General features: G+C 30.9%; 3 protein-coding genes across 10 annotated transcripts; 1 reads left to right on the top strand and 2 right to left on the bottom strand.

Moving 5' to 3' along the window:
* Positions 1-240: 240 nt before the first annotated feature.
* Positions 241-5,794, bottom strand: LOC143194988 (NPC intracellular cholesterol transporter 2). 2 transcript variants are annotated; one of them, XM_076401819.1, is made up of 5 exons: positions 5,675-5,794; positions 5,387-5,615; positions 1,504-1,614; positions 1,279-1,448; positions 241-496 (listed from the first exon to the last, which is right to left on the bottom strand). In XM_076401819.1, the coding sequence occupies exons 2-5, from the start codon at positions 5,490-5,492 to the stop codon at positions 404-406; spliced, it is 480 nt and encodes a 159-aa protein (XP_076257934.1). In that variant the 5' UTR covers positions 5,493-5,615; positions 5,675-5,794; the 3' UTR covers positions 241-403. The 2 variants fall into 2 exon arrangements, with proteins under 2 accessions (XP_076257934.1, XP_076257935.1); XM_076401820.1 differs by lacking the exons at positions 5,387-5,615; positions 5,675-5,794 and adding an exon at positions 5,119-5,191.
* A 1,663-nt stretch (positions 5,795-7,457) lies between these two features.
* Trax (Translin associated factor X) lies at positions 7,458-8,697 on the bottom strand. Its single transcript, XM_076401816.1, has 4 exons — positions 8,553-8,697; positions 8,199-8,421; positions 7,741-8,147; positions 7,458-7,688 (listed from the first exon to the last, which is right to left on the bottom strand). Exons 1-4 carry the CDS (start codon positions 8,566-8,568, stop codon positions 7,501-7,503), a joined length of 834 nt encoding a protein of 277 aa, XP_076257931.1. The 5' UTR covers positions 8,569-8,697; the 3' UTR covers positions 7,458-7,500.
* On the top strand, positions 8,367-11,556 carry tamo (PUB and ZnF_RBZ domain-containing protein tamozhennic). Of its 7 annotated transcripts, none has more exons than XM_076401806.1 (10): positions 8,367-8,430; positions 8,847-8,956; positions 9,020-9,165; positions 9,220-9,419; positions 9,473-9,652; positions 9,705-9,963; positions 10,021-10,390; positions 10,451-10,644; positions 10,699-10,878; positions 11,000-11,556. In XM_076401806.1, the coding sequence occupies exons 3-10, from the start codon at positions 9,036-9,038 to the stop codon at positions 11,257-11,259; spliced, it is 1,773 nt and encodes a 590-aa protein (XP_076257921.1). In that variant the 5' UTR covers positions 8,367-8,430; positions 8,847-8,956; positions 9,020-9,035; the 3' UTR covers positions 11,260-11,556. The 7 variants fall into 7 exon arrangements, with proteins under 7 accessions (XP_076257921.1, XP_076257918.1, XP_076257916.1 ...); XM_076401803.1 differs by lacking the exon at positions 8,367-8,430 and adding an exon at positions 8,615-8,649 and having other exon boundaries at positions 10,699-10,890; XM_076401801.1 differs by lacking the exon at positions 8,367-8,430 and adding an exon at positions 8,617-8,649 and having other exon boundaries at positions 9,023-9,165; positions 10,699-10,890.
* The last annotated feature ends 6,123 nt before the right edge of the window (positions 11,557-17,679 follow it).

The raw sequence follows: 17,679 nt of genomic DNA, 5'->3' as shown, positions 1-17,679 counted from the left end.
TTGAATACAATGCGATGTTATATTTTGTATCAAGCCATAATTCTTTTCCCATGTCATAAATATTAGGAACATCAGTTAAAGGTCTAATAAATTAGACCCGTTAATTATACAACCGAAAGAATTCTACAATACAACAAGGGTAATATAGAATTAAATGAATAAAATGATAGAAACAATTATAAAAAAACGTGTAAAAGCACTATTTATTTCAAATAAAATGTAACAATTAAAAAATCGATATAAACATATAATCCTTTATTATATGATGATAACCCTTAGTTATAACAAACACCACATATAAAAGCTAGTTTCAGCTATTTATTAAAAGTTAATTTCAATTATGACTCTGATATGTTTAAATATTATAATATAGGTTATTAATACTAACAATAATGGCTTCGTCTTAATAAACGTCGACGTCAAACTTGACGCAAAAACTGCTTCCCACTTGGTTGTTATTTTTGAAAGTTGCTTTAACCATAATGTTAGTTAAGCCCTGAAATAATAAGAAGGACTTGGTTAGATTTTATGTAGCCCCTCCAATAAAACAGCTGACGCACGTCATAAATGACATTGATTCGAATTGTCAATTGCACTTTGTAAAAATGCAAAATTCGTTTAAACTCGGCGTGAATTTGTCCGACTCGTTTTACGCCAGTTAAAAAAAGATAGAATGTTATGTGATTCGTCGGAACATATAACCGAATCAGCCTATGAAATTCGATTTGGGTTAATACTGGTGGGCCATGTTGCCAAATGTCTGCTAGATACGTCAAAATATTACTGATAATAATTAAAGGTTATAAACCGACTTGTAATGACGCTTGTTTCTTTCTATTTATTTTTGATTTAAATTTTGGTGAGTGGGCTATTTTATTGGACGGGCTTAAGATAACAGATTGCGATTAAAAAAATAGCAAGACCTTTGGAATAACACGTAAAACATTCACTAATGTCCTAAAAATATATCTCGTCCCCTTTGTCAACGTTTTTGTAAGACCTGCGAGACGATTGAAAACATGTCCTGGAAGAAGTATTTGATATTTTAGGAACAGGAAAGTCTGACGGAACTAAACCAGGCAAAGAAAGCAGCGCAACGACGAAAAACTGGCAAAGAATGAATGTTATGTGAACCACTGTATTATCATTACCAAAAAGCCACGCGAATGACTCATAACATTCAAGTAATTAACAGTTTGACCAGACAGAAAGAGCTCAGAGCGAACAGCAGCACGATTTTTAGGTCTTACTCTTTTTTAACTATGTTATGATACTTACTGGCATCATATATCGATTCATAAATATATTGATGGGAATTTGCGGATCCGTCAATCTCGTCTGCAACGGACAGTCCACAACGCAAGGATGATCGGAGGTGGCTTCAATATAAAACAAGGCACCTCTGACGTTAGCCGTGGCCTCTAGATCGACAGACGTCACCATTGGATCTACAATCGACACGGTTATCAATCTCGTATTTCGACTCGCTAAAATCATACTGACCAAGATGATCCGCTTTTATGTTCACGGTATACGTGCTGGAGCGGTACAGGATGCATGGTACCTTGGAACAACCCTCTATTTGTACCTCTTCAACGAACAGGTCGCCAGTGCCTAAAAAAAGCAAAAAAATATTGTTGTTATTTGTATTTCGTAATTTTCAACAAGTATCACAAGATAAAGTTGTGGGAAAATCAGATATCTCCACTTCGCCGTTCAAAGTTATTGCGCTTTGAAAATGAAAATTCCGGATGATCACGTTTCGCTCGATGGATGCTTAAGTGAACACTAGTCTTTTTGGTTTGCTTGTTTTCGTTCTAAAGATTTCGATGTTAAAGATTAACCTTGTCCTAGTCAGCCAATTGTAGAAAACGTCGCTGAACTTCTTAAACAGATCGAGGTAGACCGATATATTTAATATTCTTACATCAGTAAGGATACAAAGCATCGACCATAAAACAGTTTTCCTGCTTGCATGAGAGTATATATCACAAAAGAAGCTCGATACTTTATAAAATGAGTTTCCAGTTTTGAATCTCTACAGAAACCAAACAAAAAGTCACAATAGTATGTGAACAAGATCATGGTCGAAATCCGAAGGAACTTAATTAATTATTGTTAAACTCACAACGACAAAAAGGAAGGTGATGATAAATCATTATTAATTGATCTCTCTACTATCAACCACAAATGCGCTTGATGGAGCTGATTAATATACTGTTAGCATTAATTAATACGGAAGGATTTCGACATATCATTAGAACCTCGATAGCATTAGATCACGCACTTCTTTGGTAGCTCGGCAGAAATTGGCTAACAAGTATTTAAACATCTATCATATTGTACAGAGCTTGTCCCGTTCGAATGTCCCGATCTCTGAAATACTGTCTTAAATGGTGCAAAGCTGACTTCAAAAGAAGCTTCACTAAGAAAATCACTTGGTTCAGATTCTCGATCAAAAATCTTATGGTTATGGTTTACCAAATAAGTATCAAACTATCATCGATCAAAACGACACATGTATCATTGATTAGTTATATGAATAAATTCGCTTTGTAAAACTAAATTACTTTTTGCCTAACACATTATCTCTGATCCGTTGCTGAAATCACACAGTACTAACACACGATAGTACTAAGCTTCAAACAATACGTATAAATATAATATTATGGTTAACATGACTTGTATGGTAAACTAAACACTGATGATATTAGGTCTATCTGTGTGAGATACCGGTCACTTTAAAATATGTTATAATATAGTCTGTTTATAAATGTCCAAGGCATTTACAGTAGGCGAACTTATTATCGAACCTAATGTTGCATCATCTCACATTAAATCAGAAGCAATAACACTAGTTCAGGATTGAATCAAAATGATCGCCAACTAAGTGGACAACAGCTCACCAAAAACAAAATGTTCTACAAAAAAACATCGAACAGTAAAAAGAGCATTCTAGTGTAACCACATATACAATCCTTGTTCAATGTCTCTAAGAAAATCGCATATAAGAAGGTACATCATCAATTCAATGAAAGAATAATAAAATTAATATTTTAATTATGAACTTTCTTGCGATTCAAAACGACTTAAATTTAATATGATCAGAAAAGCCGGGAAAGAAACATTAAATAGATTTTTTCTAATTAACTACAGTTAATCTATCAAATGTTGTATCAAACGTTTTAGACATGATAACTTAGACAAAGTTGACCTCATCAAACAAAAATAGAAACAGAATTACAAGAATGATATCATCATGACATTCGTCATTGTTCATCATTATTATCACCTTAGTTTCACTCTCATCATAGAGAGAAAAAACCTAATACCAACACACCAGTTTGGATTTATTAACAAGCATTCAATAACTGACCATGTCCGCAGAATAACAGATGTTATTGAAAAAGCCTACAAAAGTAAAAAAGTATGCTCAGCTATATTCTTAGATGTAGCATAAGCCTTCGATGAGGTTTGGCATGAAGGTCTTGTTCATAAACTACAGAAAATGTTACCAAAACAACGCACCGAACTATTAAAATCGTACATTACAACCAGAATGTTTAAAGTCAAACTAGAAGAAGCTTACTTCACACTAAAAGAAGCTAAAGTAGGTTTACCACAAGGAAGTGTACTGGAACCAATGCTTTATCTACTCTACACTTGTGGTATACCACAAAAGGAGAATATTACGATGGCTACATTTGCTAATTGACAATATAAATAATTGGACACAAGCCTGGGAAATAAGAATTAATTAAAGTAAATATGTGCATGTGCAGTTCACCTATAAATAGACCGTACAAACACCAATAACATTAAATAATAATATTATTCCATATAGCAACAACGCTAAATATCTCGGAATGAATTTTGATGCAAAACTTCGCTGGAAGGATAATATAAAGAAGAAAAGAAAAGAACTGGAATTGAAATATAAAAAAATGTACTGGCTAATTGGAAGAAAATATATGAACCCTATATGAATGTACAGAGTTCAATTATAGAGATGTTCTGCAAAGAGTAACATAAATAAAATACAAATTTTTCGGGCCTTCAGATACCCACAGTCAGTCAAGAAATCAAGGAGAATTGCAAGGGGGCATGAGGAAAGACTCCATTCTCATAAGAATATCGAAGTAATATAACTCTTGGGATAACACCAGAACAGGACACAAACTCAAAAGAATCAAACCATCTGGTCTTGTGTAGTGAGGTGCATACAATAAAAATACAGCAGTGACATGTATAAACATTAATACACCAAAGACTGAGATAGGGCAGATGGGTCCTCCTAGTTATATACCTAGATTTAAGTTATCATAAAGACAAATTATAGATTAGTCGGAAACGACTAGTAACAATGTAATAATTAAATAATAAAAAAATAAAAATAAAAAAAACTTTCACTCTCAACGAGCATTTTTTATTTTTATGGAAACGTTTAAATAACCCCAAAAGACTCAAATGGTTCCTGAAATGACTGAGCTGTTCCTGACTAAAATCTTGAGGAATAACAAGGAACACAATTTCTTATAAAACAAAAATCAAACAATAGTTCGAATTAAAATCTCTCAAAGAGAGATAAACCATGATTTCTTTAATAATTCAACAATAACAAGCATCCCTATAAATACAGCATGATTAATATCAAAGAATGTTCGTCCACTTTTACTTGCAGTAACACTCATAAACGCGTCCCAATCTGTAATCTCACATCTAAAATATTTCAAATATTTCAATCTGTATTCTATTTAAATGCTTAGCATATGACCAAGCTCAAGTAACTCTCAACTAAAAAGTTAAAATATTTGGAATTTCATTTTGACTATTTATATTGTTTACAATACAGTGGAGATATTTCTAAATTAATTCAAGAAATTATAGTAAAAAATTAAAGAAACAGAAGATATATTTAATACGTCCACATATAAGATTCATTAAGTCTGAAGAAAATATGTATATACCTCGTCATAAAGCGAAACCTGAAGGTGATTTAACAACAGTAACAGTGACTATAAGAATAAAATCAACCAATTTTGACATCCAAACATTTATCCATGGACGAAGATGCGGTAACCATCAAGAAATATTATTTCAATATAGAGAAATAGCTACCTGACTGATATCCTCGGATCTCGCAATCCAATGTGGAAAATATTAAAGCGCCGACCATCTAAAACAAAATAAAACATTTGTCGTCTAAAAACAAATATGGACTATAACTGGTGGGTCACATCAAATTGCATTCCTGCCGAATATTATTTGTAGAAATTACGATTCGTCTCCCACAACTTTGTTTGTATTCCTTATATTGATCGCTAATCTAACAGTTTACACTTACAAAAAAAATTACTACCATAATACTTGACAATATTTTACTTACCACAGTCCACAAAATCCATATCACAGATTCCACAGGACAAAAGTCCCAGGAACAAGAGTATGACGCCTGCTTGCATCGTGTAAACTGAATAACTAATTCGCAACATTTAAGCGTGAGACAATAGTACAAGTGGTTTGATTTTTCATATCTTGGCGGTACTTAAAGCAGTGTAGCTGTATTTAGTACTGTGTGATTAACGTCTAGTACGAGATAAACCAAAAAAATAATACTACAACGATTACAAAAACATAATTTGTTTTTACTAGGGTCTTACTGGTAGCCACTTACAAAAAATTAATAACAATAATAATAATAATAAATTATCTCGCACAACATTCGTGAAAAACGAGGAAACTACAACTGATGCAACAAAATAGAAGTAACTCTAACAATATCCTTCATTATAATGATATCTGTAATCTATTGAATAAACTTTATACAATACTATGTTATCCACTATCGATTTGATTGTTTTCAACTTAATTATCAAGTTGAGTATGTCTAGCAAGTATAAGATGGACCATCTAGTGATTTATTTGACACTATGTGTTATTGAAAATCAAATTATAACCGACTACGTAGAAACTAACAGAAAAATTGTGTATTATTTAAATTGTTAATTTGCGACATTATATTATAAGCCTTATTATTCTTTGAAAATACTATAGCTGACGAAAAAAACATATTTAAAATCACATCATGAAATGTTAACGACGAAAACATTTTTAACAAAAGGTGTATGACCCAACAAAAAACTTACATCTTACATCCCATACACCTTCACAGCCATATACAGGCATCATAGATAACAATTTGAAATTTCGATAATCAACAAGACTAAAACAACTATAAATATGTCGTCGGTAACTATGGAACTGGTAAAAATATGAAAATAGTCCTGACAAGCCTTTATTGACACAGAGGTAATAGCTTCTAAATCGTCATTCGCATAGGTATCATAGATTCAGCAATAAGTCTAGTCAAAAATAGTAAAAATGCTAACGATAGGTCTGATCAGCAAAGTAATTAAAATAAGCCAGCCTATAAATGTTAAGGTTGTAAATTAATCCTCATCAATATTAGACACAATATTAATGAAATACAATAAAAAAATTAATCACCAGTTTTAACAACGATGACAATACGTTTTAAGAAGTTTGATCCCATTTTTCTTGAATAGTTAATCAGAAGGCATAGGACTACTGAGGACATGTCAATCATCTATAAATATTTATAGTATTTTGTAATGTCGAACATAAATATTGAATATGATACATTTTAATTGATTATATCATAAATAAATAAACCACACTAATCAAAACAATTAATATTCTTTTTTAATGTAGCAGGCGCAAATCATGTACGTCAATGCGTTAAAATATTCGCTTTATCAACGCTGCTATTGATTGATCGATTTATCAATCGTGTTTCGATTGGCGCATTATTACCTTATTACGGCGCCATAATGACACGACAAAATAATACTTCGGGGAAGGTGGGTGTGCAAAAAGCGTTGCTTTTTTGATAAATGCAGTTTTAAGTACCAAATACTTTAATAAACAGAAACCTACTCATTTCTTCTATATATACAGAAATTATGCGCAAAACGTTTTAAAAATTCTTTAATTACATGTAAATATCTAACAATGCATAAATCAAAACGAAAGCTTTAAAAAATATCTAATGATTCTGAAATAATATTCTTACGGTCCATAGAACTAATTCTCAGCTAACTAGAGTATAATTAATGCTGCTAAAAGAGAAAAATATCTAGGAAAATTTGAAATATCCATCTTTATAAATAGACATATTAAATACTAATACTACTATGTTTATTGGATAGGTGCATCTTTTTACTGACTCTGTATCGACGTCTAGATAACAAAGATTGCCTTAAGAATTTAAAGTATACATATTTGCATAAATTACAAATGCTTTTACTGGGATTGACACTTATGAATCCACTCCAATAGCTATCGGAGTCGTAGAAATTTTGAACATCGGGTTTTTGTTAACAATGTAATTCTCATTTATCAGTTATTAATAGGGAAAATAAAAATAAACGTGAAAGCACAAGAAACTATAAATATAATGTTTGCGTCAATAGAAAAAGATTACATTGAAAAGCCTTCATCCGCATCGCTATCTATATCTTGCGACTCAATCACATTAAGCAACATATCTTTAGGTATTTCACTGCCTCTAATTTGAATGTTGTAGCAAACTAACTCCATCTTATTCAAGCTCTGTCGCAAAACATAAGCTTTACGAGATAATTCTCGATTACCAGAATAAATCAAACCTAAAACATTTAGTTTAATAGATAACAAGACCTCATAAAGCCCAATACATACCCAAAAAACCAGTATTAATAGCTCTGACAAAATTACACAATTGAAAGCAATCATTTATATTACCGCCACCTAGGCTATTAATACATTTACGCATTAATTCCCCTGTGAAATCAGCTATACCCATAATAAAATCATACTGACTGAAAAGTAGTTGAAACTGTGTAGCTTCTTCATCATTATACTGAAAATTTATATTTACTGCATTCCAGCTTTCTAAATGATTATTTTTAATATACTGAAAAAAACAAAGAGCCTCAATGAACTCTTGCATTCCACTAGTAAAAGCTCTATGATATAAATAGGGATCATGACCTATTAGCTCCTTTGCAATTGTTTTAAAATTATTATCGCATAAAGTTTGCAAACGTTTGCCTGCCTCTTCTAAGACCGATAATTTTTTGGAATCACTACAATACTAAAATTAATTTTTCTTTTTTTAAAAAAACAAAGACTCTTACATATCAGTGTTTATACTATGCAATAAAAAAATTATTCTTTTTGATTCAATTGTTATATCTCTGCTTAGTTTCACAATATTTTCATGACGGTCATGTTTTTCATCTAGTTCGCAAGAGAATGCTCTAAAGGCTTGAATTACCGGATTATTTTCATCTAAATCCGTAATAGCCTCTTTTGCTTGCTTACCAACAAAACATCTGTTTTTCTTTATCTTGCTCCTGCCTAAAAAATGTATGTATATATGTTTGAAACATTTTAAAATAGAGAAATGAGATCATATACAAAGACTAAAGAAAAATATATAAAATACGTTTATTATATAATAATATACTAGTTTTTTTTTTCTTATTTACCCCTATTTTTCGACATAATAACGTTTATTATTTATGTTAACAGATAAAGATAACCTTAAACTTAGAGACGTAATTAAGACAATTCCACACTTTTTATGTAAGAATATATAAAATAATAATTCAGTTTAATACTATTTAGTTATTAATAATTATCATATAATATTATATTGGCATTAAATATTATAAAAACATTAATATCTAATTTGCTAAAATTGTTTATATGGTGAACTACCCTAAAATTATTACGTTAAATCTGTCAAAAATTTTGTCAATATTTATTAGTGATTTTTATAGATATCTAGTTTCTGCTCTACAAAAGAAGTTGATTAATGCAAAAAATTATAATATACATTAAGTTAAAGCCAAATAAAGTTAAATAAGTATAGTCCCTGAAGAAAGCAAAGGTAGTTATATATTCCATAGAAATATTCGAGGTCAAAAATAATTTGTTCTAAATTTATCAACAGCAGGAATAATAAGAGAATGGTGATTATGGATAGTTATTTCCCAGATTTAATTGGAGAGCTATCGAAAAAGATAGATCATCTTCACTTAAGCTATTTGGAAATGGATGAAAGTTCAGAAAAATTTGAGCATCGGGTTAAACTAGAAAGTAAATTTTTAGAACAATTATAAATTTACAATATGATATAATTGATACTTTTAGATGCTATAGCAGATTTTTTAAGTGAAGCTGAAGACTCTCAGAAATTTAGACTAATTCAAACAAAGGAGGTTTTAAATAGATCAGCAGCTCAAAAAAAGGGTTTTAGTGGATATAAAGCTGCAACTGGTTGGAATGCTTTACAATTATATGCAGGTAATTTATTAGCACAACCATGGAGAAGAGAATATCGCCAAATTAAGGTAACATTCTTTTTACATAATTGAATGTATTAATTAAAAAAGACTTCCTTTAGACGTACTGTGGTTTTTATAAACATCAAATTGAAGCCAATCTTATGGGAGCAGAAAAAATATTTGAGGCAATGGGCTATAGGTATATAGGAAATGGTGTTTTAGTGTTAGAAGGACCAATATGCCCTGATCAAGTTGCGAATGTTTCTAGAGATTGTCTTGTTGCATATGTTGAATGTCAGGTATAGTTATTCATTTATGCATATATGGCAAGGCTTTTTGGTTAAATTTTAGATATTGAAACACATTTGGGAAGAACTATCAGTAAGAAATATAAGTTGGTTTGATATATTGAGGCTTCGTAGCATGTACCCAGGTAGTCCAGAGTATTGCATCAAAAATATTAAGTATGGATTTAACAAACCTGAACCGGTTCATGAATCACAATTATTTCACCCGACATCTCCCAATGGGCAGGTTTCAGTTGGTAGTGGTATCAATTTTGTTGGTACTCCAACAATTCATACTCGACATACTTCTGGGATTCAGCAAGGTATTAATTTTAATAAATGAATTTTTTGCCGAATCAACACAATGTTAACTTTTTCAGTCCCAATCTGTTGCCCACCATCTTTTGTTCCTTACAACATGGTGCCTTGTTCAGCCCATATGCCAATTGTCAAACAACCTGTAGCTGCTACTGGTTATTATTATGGAAACACAATGCCACTTATGCCTCCCATGTATGGTACAGTCCCCACTGGCCAATTAATTGAACTGGAGCCAAGAAATGATTATGAATTAGATGGATCAGTAAATGATAGAATAAGAAGACCAAGAATAAATTCTGCTGCTGCTTTGGAGCCAGAAATTCTAAAAAATGGGGATTCATTAAAAAATGGATTTGATATAAACTCAAGTGAAACCCAGAATTCTGAAGGTGATTGGGATTATGTGTACCGAAATTTAGAAAAGCAAGGGTGTGTATACCTGCTTTTTTTTATTTAGTGAAACTTTTAAATAATAGCTAATTTTAATAGTTACAGTAAGGATTTGGGAGAGCGAGGAGATGTTCTGGGATTAAACGCAAATGAGAAACAGCGAAAATTCTCCAAAGAAACCAAGAGGATCAAAATGACTAATTTAGACGAGGCTATGAACAATTTGCAAGTCGCTGATAGACCATTGAAAATAACAGAAGCCTTGGAAAAGTTTGAACAGAAGAGCTTTGAAAGTACATATATGTGATTAGTTGTATGTATTTTATATATTATTTATTGTTTAACAGGAAATACTCAACATAGAGAAAGGAGACATTCACAAGGAAGTTTCTATGAAAATGTCTCATCAAATGATGGACCAAAGTCTTCTAAGAACATTTATACGAAAACATTACCCAAAGAAAAGTTGGAGAAACCCAATAATGTGATTCCAGCAGTAGTTCCAAGTCATTCAACAAAAGAAAAAGGTATGTTACTAGGTATGTTAAAGGTATGCCTTCTTTTAGTTAGTTATCAACCGTAGTAAGTGGAAAGACTTCTCTAGTCTCAATATCTATTTTTGTTTATTATAACGTTCAATATTTTTAGCACCTTCTTCAGTAAACAATATATCGGTACCAAACACACCACCACCACCCCCGAAATGGCAATGCAAAAGTTGTACTTATTTAAACGATATGAATAAAGACATTTGTGAGATATGCAGCAAAAGCAGAAACTGTCCTCAAGAAACACCCATCGAAGTAGGAGGAGCGGAATGTTCCAATTGCACCTTGGTCAATCCGAAAACTCGTAAAGTGTGTCAGGCTTGTGGAAAAAGCCTAAAGGATTCCCCCACATATATTTGAGTAAATAAAAATAATTTACTTGAGAGAAAATATTAATTGTTGAAAATGAAACTGTTTTAAAAAGGGACTGTTTATTCTAGTCTTGTATGTGATTCACTGTACTTTTTTGCGAAAAACATATTCCATATATTCATGATATATTTGAATTTCTAATCCTTTAGTTTCATTTGTTTTATCGAGGCATATACGATAAGAAATCTAAATTATATTAAAAATGTTAGTATTTACAATAATGTATTTATAATTTTGTTGAATAGCGGATAACAACAAACGTAAATATAGAATAGTTGTTTTATTTATGAGCGTTTTATTGAAACTAAGTTAAATGTGCAAGCACTAGACTAGGTTGTTTTATTTCTATAATTGTCCTGACCTTTGGTAAACTTTGGTCGGTGATCTCTGAATGTATAGTGTTAAAACCGATTTGGTGAAGGTGTTTTACCATATATACATCGTCAGATGTAGGCGCATCCACCGAATTATTTATATATCCAACAATAGATACTGAAATGTGAATATAGAAAATTCACAATACAGCTCGTTTTACCTATTATATGAATCTGTTGGTATAATAACCTGAAAGCTTTTTACTAGATCCTAACTTTCTTCTGAGCCAATATACGATGTGTAGATGTTTTTATTTAGTTCAGTAAAATATGCTTAGCTGTGCTTCTATGCTTTTTATGCTATATATGGGTATCAAACTGTATCCCAAAGATTTTCTTAAAATTGATTTCTTAAATTGCTAATTAAAATTAAAATATATATATATACATATATATATATATATATATATATATATATATATATATATATATATATATATATATATATATACATAGCAAAAAAAATTCTTAAAATTAAATTTCACTATTGCAAAAATAAAACTCTTTTTCAGTTCTTGTCTAGACAAGGTCTACCTGACTTAATACACCTAACAGGATCACATAATCATCTAAAGGCCATTACTATTGATGCCTTTATATTAAACCCTAATTTTAATTACATAATTCCTTCAGATGTCAGTAATTATTTTTATTTAGATAAGTTTCTAGGCGTTTATGTTATCCTAATTTATAATGTAGTTCACAAACAAAATTATAAAGCACCAAATTAATTTTCCTACCAGGGGAGTATAAAGCGGAGAGGGTGCTTGGCTCCGATAATTGCTGCTATGGCATTGCGTATTGCATTGTATATTTAGTTGTCTGTACTACCAAAAAAGTTTTAAAAAGTAAGGATATTATTTATATTGGGTTATTTGATATAATTCCACAAATCATATAATAAATCTAAATCTAAAATCTGATATTAATATGTAGTTCTAGAACTAATTTATAAAAACTGAATTTTGTCAAAATCGACTCTAGATAGAATAATATTGTTACATACAGCCTACTTGAAATTTTATGATGAACAATAGGTTTTTACAGTTTATACAAAACACTTATAGAACCGGTGTTTTACATATATTATGAATCACTAGTGAAAAACCATAACAGATATCAAAATACTATAAAAAAACGTGAGGCACTTATTCAGGTAACTAAAAATTATTCCAAAATCATAATAACGAATGGTTTATAACTAAGACATATCCAGAGTACCTTTTTGATTGAATTGTCATATATCCAATTAGTTAGTATTCGTCAACCTGTTTTATTCGTAGTTGAATTTACCTTAGGCAATGCTCATATATATTCCACCCTATGCCTCATTTGTTGACCATTGAAACTTAAAACCGTACAGGATATAAGTGAACTAATAAATATAAAATAGTTAAATTGGATAAATTGGTCAATTGTGATCTGCAAACCAACGCTTTCCAAAAAAAAAATAGTCAATTTTACTTACCATGTATAAGATGCTAAGTTTTTTGTCCATAGTTTAATGAATAAATAAAAAATTGATGATAAACATTGAATTCTAATGTACGAAGGTCCAAATTCAGTTTCATCATTTTTGGTTATTGTTGATTTTGTTAGATCAGCTCTTTTCCTAGGGTTGCAGCTGTTTAGTTTATTAATAGATTAATACTTAGATAGATAAAATCAGATTATTTTGATAAATAATAAACAGAAATACTTTAAAACAATTTTTCATAATCATAATCGGATTAAAGGATAATTTTAATGTATGGACGGCTGCATAACCTCAATACATTATGTGGAATAATATATTACAATCGAAATCTTTTAATTATGTGTTAAATTTTTTCATATTTTCTCATCATTTTCTTACTTTAAAAAGGCTAACAGACTTAAAAATAATTTATTGATACAAATTGTTACAATATTTATCAATTAAAGTATTGTTCCATTGTTTTTATAACTTTATCTTTCTGATAATGTAGTGATACCGTATTGAAAAAAACAATGTTAGTTTAACAGCAACCCAATAATAGATACATTTTTGAGCGTTGTCATGCAAAAGGATGATTTAGCTTCTGTTACTCGCTATTGCTGGTCTTTATATGTATTATATATTTACAAGTTCATCCGGTTTTAGTTGTTGTAAATACACTATATGCACAACAAGATTTGGAGAGAGCATGACCACGAATATTCCGCTTTGATGTCGATGTGGATGGTTTTCTTCGACAAATCCATAGCTTTTTGCACTTCGGATTGTAGTTGTAGATCCATTTTTCACCGCTAGTCAGAATACGTCATAGAAAATTCTTCTTTTTTGCCTGGCAAGCATTTCAACGGTCCAAAATGGCATTTTCATTAAGCTTTTGACTGGGTATAGCATTTGGAACTAATCTACAAGATCAGCAAATAGCTATCGCGGAACGATTGTCAACCGGAGTCATATATTTTCGAGAGAAAATGTAGAGATTTTCATGAAGGAGAATTCTCAACACTTAAACCTATTTCGGGTGGAGTTCTTCAGGGTAGTGTCCTAGAACAGATAGTGTCCTATATCTCTTCTACACTGCTGATATCCCAACAAAAATAAAAAGAAACAGAACTTGGAACATTTGCCGACGACACAGTTATTATGACTAAATATATATCTTTGCCTAAGACTGTATATATCTTTGCCTAAAACATTCACAAATTTTCAACAATCACAAACATAAATTTACGACCATGCCCCAGCAGGATCCGAACCCGCGGCTATCGCAACAGTGGGAGGACCGTCCCATCGCCTTTACCACTGTATCACCAAGCCGGCTAAAAAACATATTAAAATAACTCTAAAAAACTAACAATCATTAACTTTTTTTTAAATGGTATCTAATTAAATCTAATTTACATTATGTATTAATAATCAACAAAGTATTGATAAGCTCGAATTACAACACCAATGAACCTTATACCAAGTATCATAAGATTATTCTCGAAACTGTAACAACTTCAGACCATCAAATAATCTAAACATGATGTTTCCTTACTTTTACGTTATAAACATACATATGCAATAATAAATGATGTAATACATGTTTCTATATTAAAAAAGAGAATATATTATTAAAACAATTTTAAAATTGATATTTGACTCTGACATGTATATTAAAAGAATAAAAAACAGACTTAGATAATTTACCTTTTGCAATTTAAAGATGTGTATTAAATGACTGTATTTACAGTCATTAAATTAACTAGTGATTTTTCTAAACTTAGTTCTTGAAGTAAATAATAAAAATAATTGATACAGAGTTCAAAGAATAAAATCTCATATAGTCACATATATTATTACCTTCATCGTTAAACACCTTAATATTTATCAATGTTTTAAAATGTATACAAATGTACTGTTAATAATTCATATTTTTTTCTATTTTTCCTATGTGCTCCATCTATAAAAATTATGTGTTAAATTTAAACGCTGCATATTTTTATTACTTCATTTATGTATTCATATAGTCTTTATCTTTCATCCATATTTTTCACCTAAACTATATGTTGCAAAAGCAATAAATACACCAGGCTGATTAAAAAATAACATTTTTGCTTAAATTTTTATCCTGTACTCGCCAGTACTGTTGTGTTTTTACACACCTAAAACAGTAGTAATAAATTAATTTGTAAGTTAAGATTGTACTAAGCATATCTAACGTAAGATGTAAATATATAAAAAAACAGAAACGCCGAGTTATTTAGAACATGTACCAAAACAAATCCTACCTTCAATTTATCTAGGTTATGTTTTCGGGTAAATAAACACAGATCCGACCATGTGGAATCCGGCGAGATTACGAATTCGTACAAAGAGGAGCCAGAAACCGGTCCCTATCGCGTCTAACCCACCAGCAAACGCATAAGACCGCGCGAAGCGGTCTTCAATCGCTTAATGTATGCATACCATCGCCCGGGTCCATGCATCCGAAACACAGATCGAAAAAAATAAATCAGGATCACTGACCTATGAATTTATTCACGACAACTGGTTCTGAGACACTCTCGTAAAAGACACCCAGATCATATCGGCCACTGTCGCCAATGTTATTTTTTTGGGCATGCAGAAATGACAAATTAGAACAGCTCGACCTGCTTACCAGCAAATCGGTGTAGCAAAAAAAACCTGTGGAAGGATCATGTCAGGCGAGAGTTGATATTCGTATCAAAATCAATCTAATTAATGAATAGTGGTTAACATATATAGGCTTTGATGTTTTATATTCTCATTATCTAGCTAGTAAGTTTGATAAAAATGTGAGCAACAACTGATAAATAACTGACCTGATTAGATAGAAAACGCTAAAAACTTGACCCAACATGAAGAGATTGATCTGTCGGTCTGTTTCTAAGCCATTTTAGACTTGCGGGGTGTACTAAAACATCAAACCAACATAACAGGCCAATTGAAAAGTCCCCGGCCTGACACCTAGATGGCGCTACTAGAATTAAATCCATTTTTAGCCCTAACCCTCAAAAGATGCGTGTGTAAATTTGACAGCCGTCGAATCATTAGTTTGTGAATTATAGCATTTTGAGTAAAGCAACTTTTGTTATTGTGAAAAAAATGGATAAAAAGGAATTTTTCGTATTGATAAAATATTGCTTTTGAAGGGAAAAAATACAGTTGAAGCAAGAACTTGGCTTGGTGCCGCGTTTCCGGACACTGTCCCAGGAAAATCAACCATCAAGGATTAGTATGTTAAGTTTAGACGTGGTGAAATGAGCACCGAAGACGATGAATGCAGTGGACGCCCAAAAAAGTTGTTACCGGTGAAAACATTACAAAAATCCACAAAATGATTTTGAATGACCGTAAATTGAAATTAAATGAAATAGCAGACACTCTAAATATATCAATTGAAAGTGTGCATATCATTCAGGAATATTTGGGTATAAGAAAGCTATGTGTAAAGTGGGCGCAGCGCGAGCTCACTTTTGACCAAAAACAATACCTAAATATTATAGGACTGATTACCTACATCGAGACCCTCAGATACCCACAGTAAGTTAAGAAATCAAAAGAATTGTAAGGCGGTATATATATACATTATTTCACCAGAGACTGAGACAGGGCCAATGGGTCCTTCTATTTATATACCTAGATTTAAGTTATCATAAGTAAACACAATTTGTAACAATGTAATAATTAAATAATAAAAAAATATTTGTTATCTTAAGAATTCTTCTTTATGAAGTATCAGATTAATATAGTCAAATGACTCAATAGGGTAGAAATTACAAGTGTTACTAAATTATTGCAAGACAATCGAACAATACATTGTTTTTATTTGTCTGCCCATAATCAGTGTTCATCAACATTATGTCAAGGAAAAAGTGTTATACTTTAGTATTAAATTTATTCTTTCTTTTTTCCGTTTATGTCAGCTTTATGTTGCATTTTGATCGATGACCTTTCAACCATTATTCTAACAATATAAAAGCTTAAAAGAATTTCATTAAAGGTATTTCACAAAACCTGGAAAATATGATAATGTGATGACGATACGTTGAGAATATATTACGAATATATAAAGAATTTTTAGTGGAGCTATTATTAATATAGCATTTTTCCGAGTAAGCCTGCAGGTAATCTTTTATATAACAATCTTTTCTAATTCAGGTAGTCAGCACATATATGAATGTTGGAGGTGTGTAGAGTTCTGTCTATATTTTACTTTTATTTTTTTTTATTTTTTGTAGTCTATTTTAACTTCTATATTTGTAATTTTGCTTGTTTCCCATCACTCTTTGTAGCTATTTTATTCTCGGACGTTTTAGTTTTTTTACTACATCTATTTCTATATCTTTCTCTTATTCATAATTCATTCTTATTGAGAATTCGTACTGTGTCTAAGGACTTTTATTCTGATTTATTCGCATTTTACGTTGCCATTGACTTTCATTATATATCATTGTAAGTTTTATTGAAGTGTTGAAGAATTTTATTTTAGTTTTGCGGGCCTATAAATTAAATTTAAAGGATTGACAAAAGATGGTGTTACTGTATACTAGT

Source organism: Rhynchophorus ferrugineus, unplaced genomic scaffold, assembly GCF_030347505.1.
Source record: "Rhynchophorus ferrugineus isolate W39M unplaced genomic scaffold, kcgeb_rfMv2 rfM4, whole genome shotgun sequence".
NCBI classification, from domain to species: domain Eukaryota; kingdom Metazoa; phylum Arthropoda; class Insecta; order Coleoptera; family Curculionidae; genus Rhynchophorus; species Rhynchophorus ferrugineus.
Note: the sequence above shows the minus strand (reverse complement) of the source record. Positions and strands in the feature narration are given on the sequence as shown.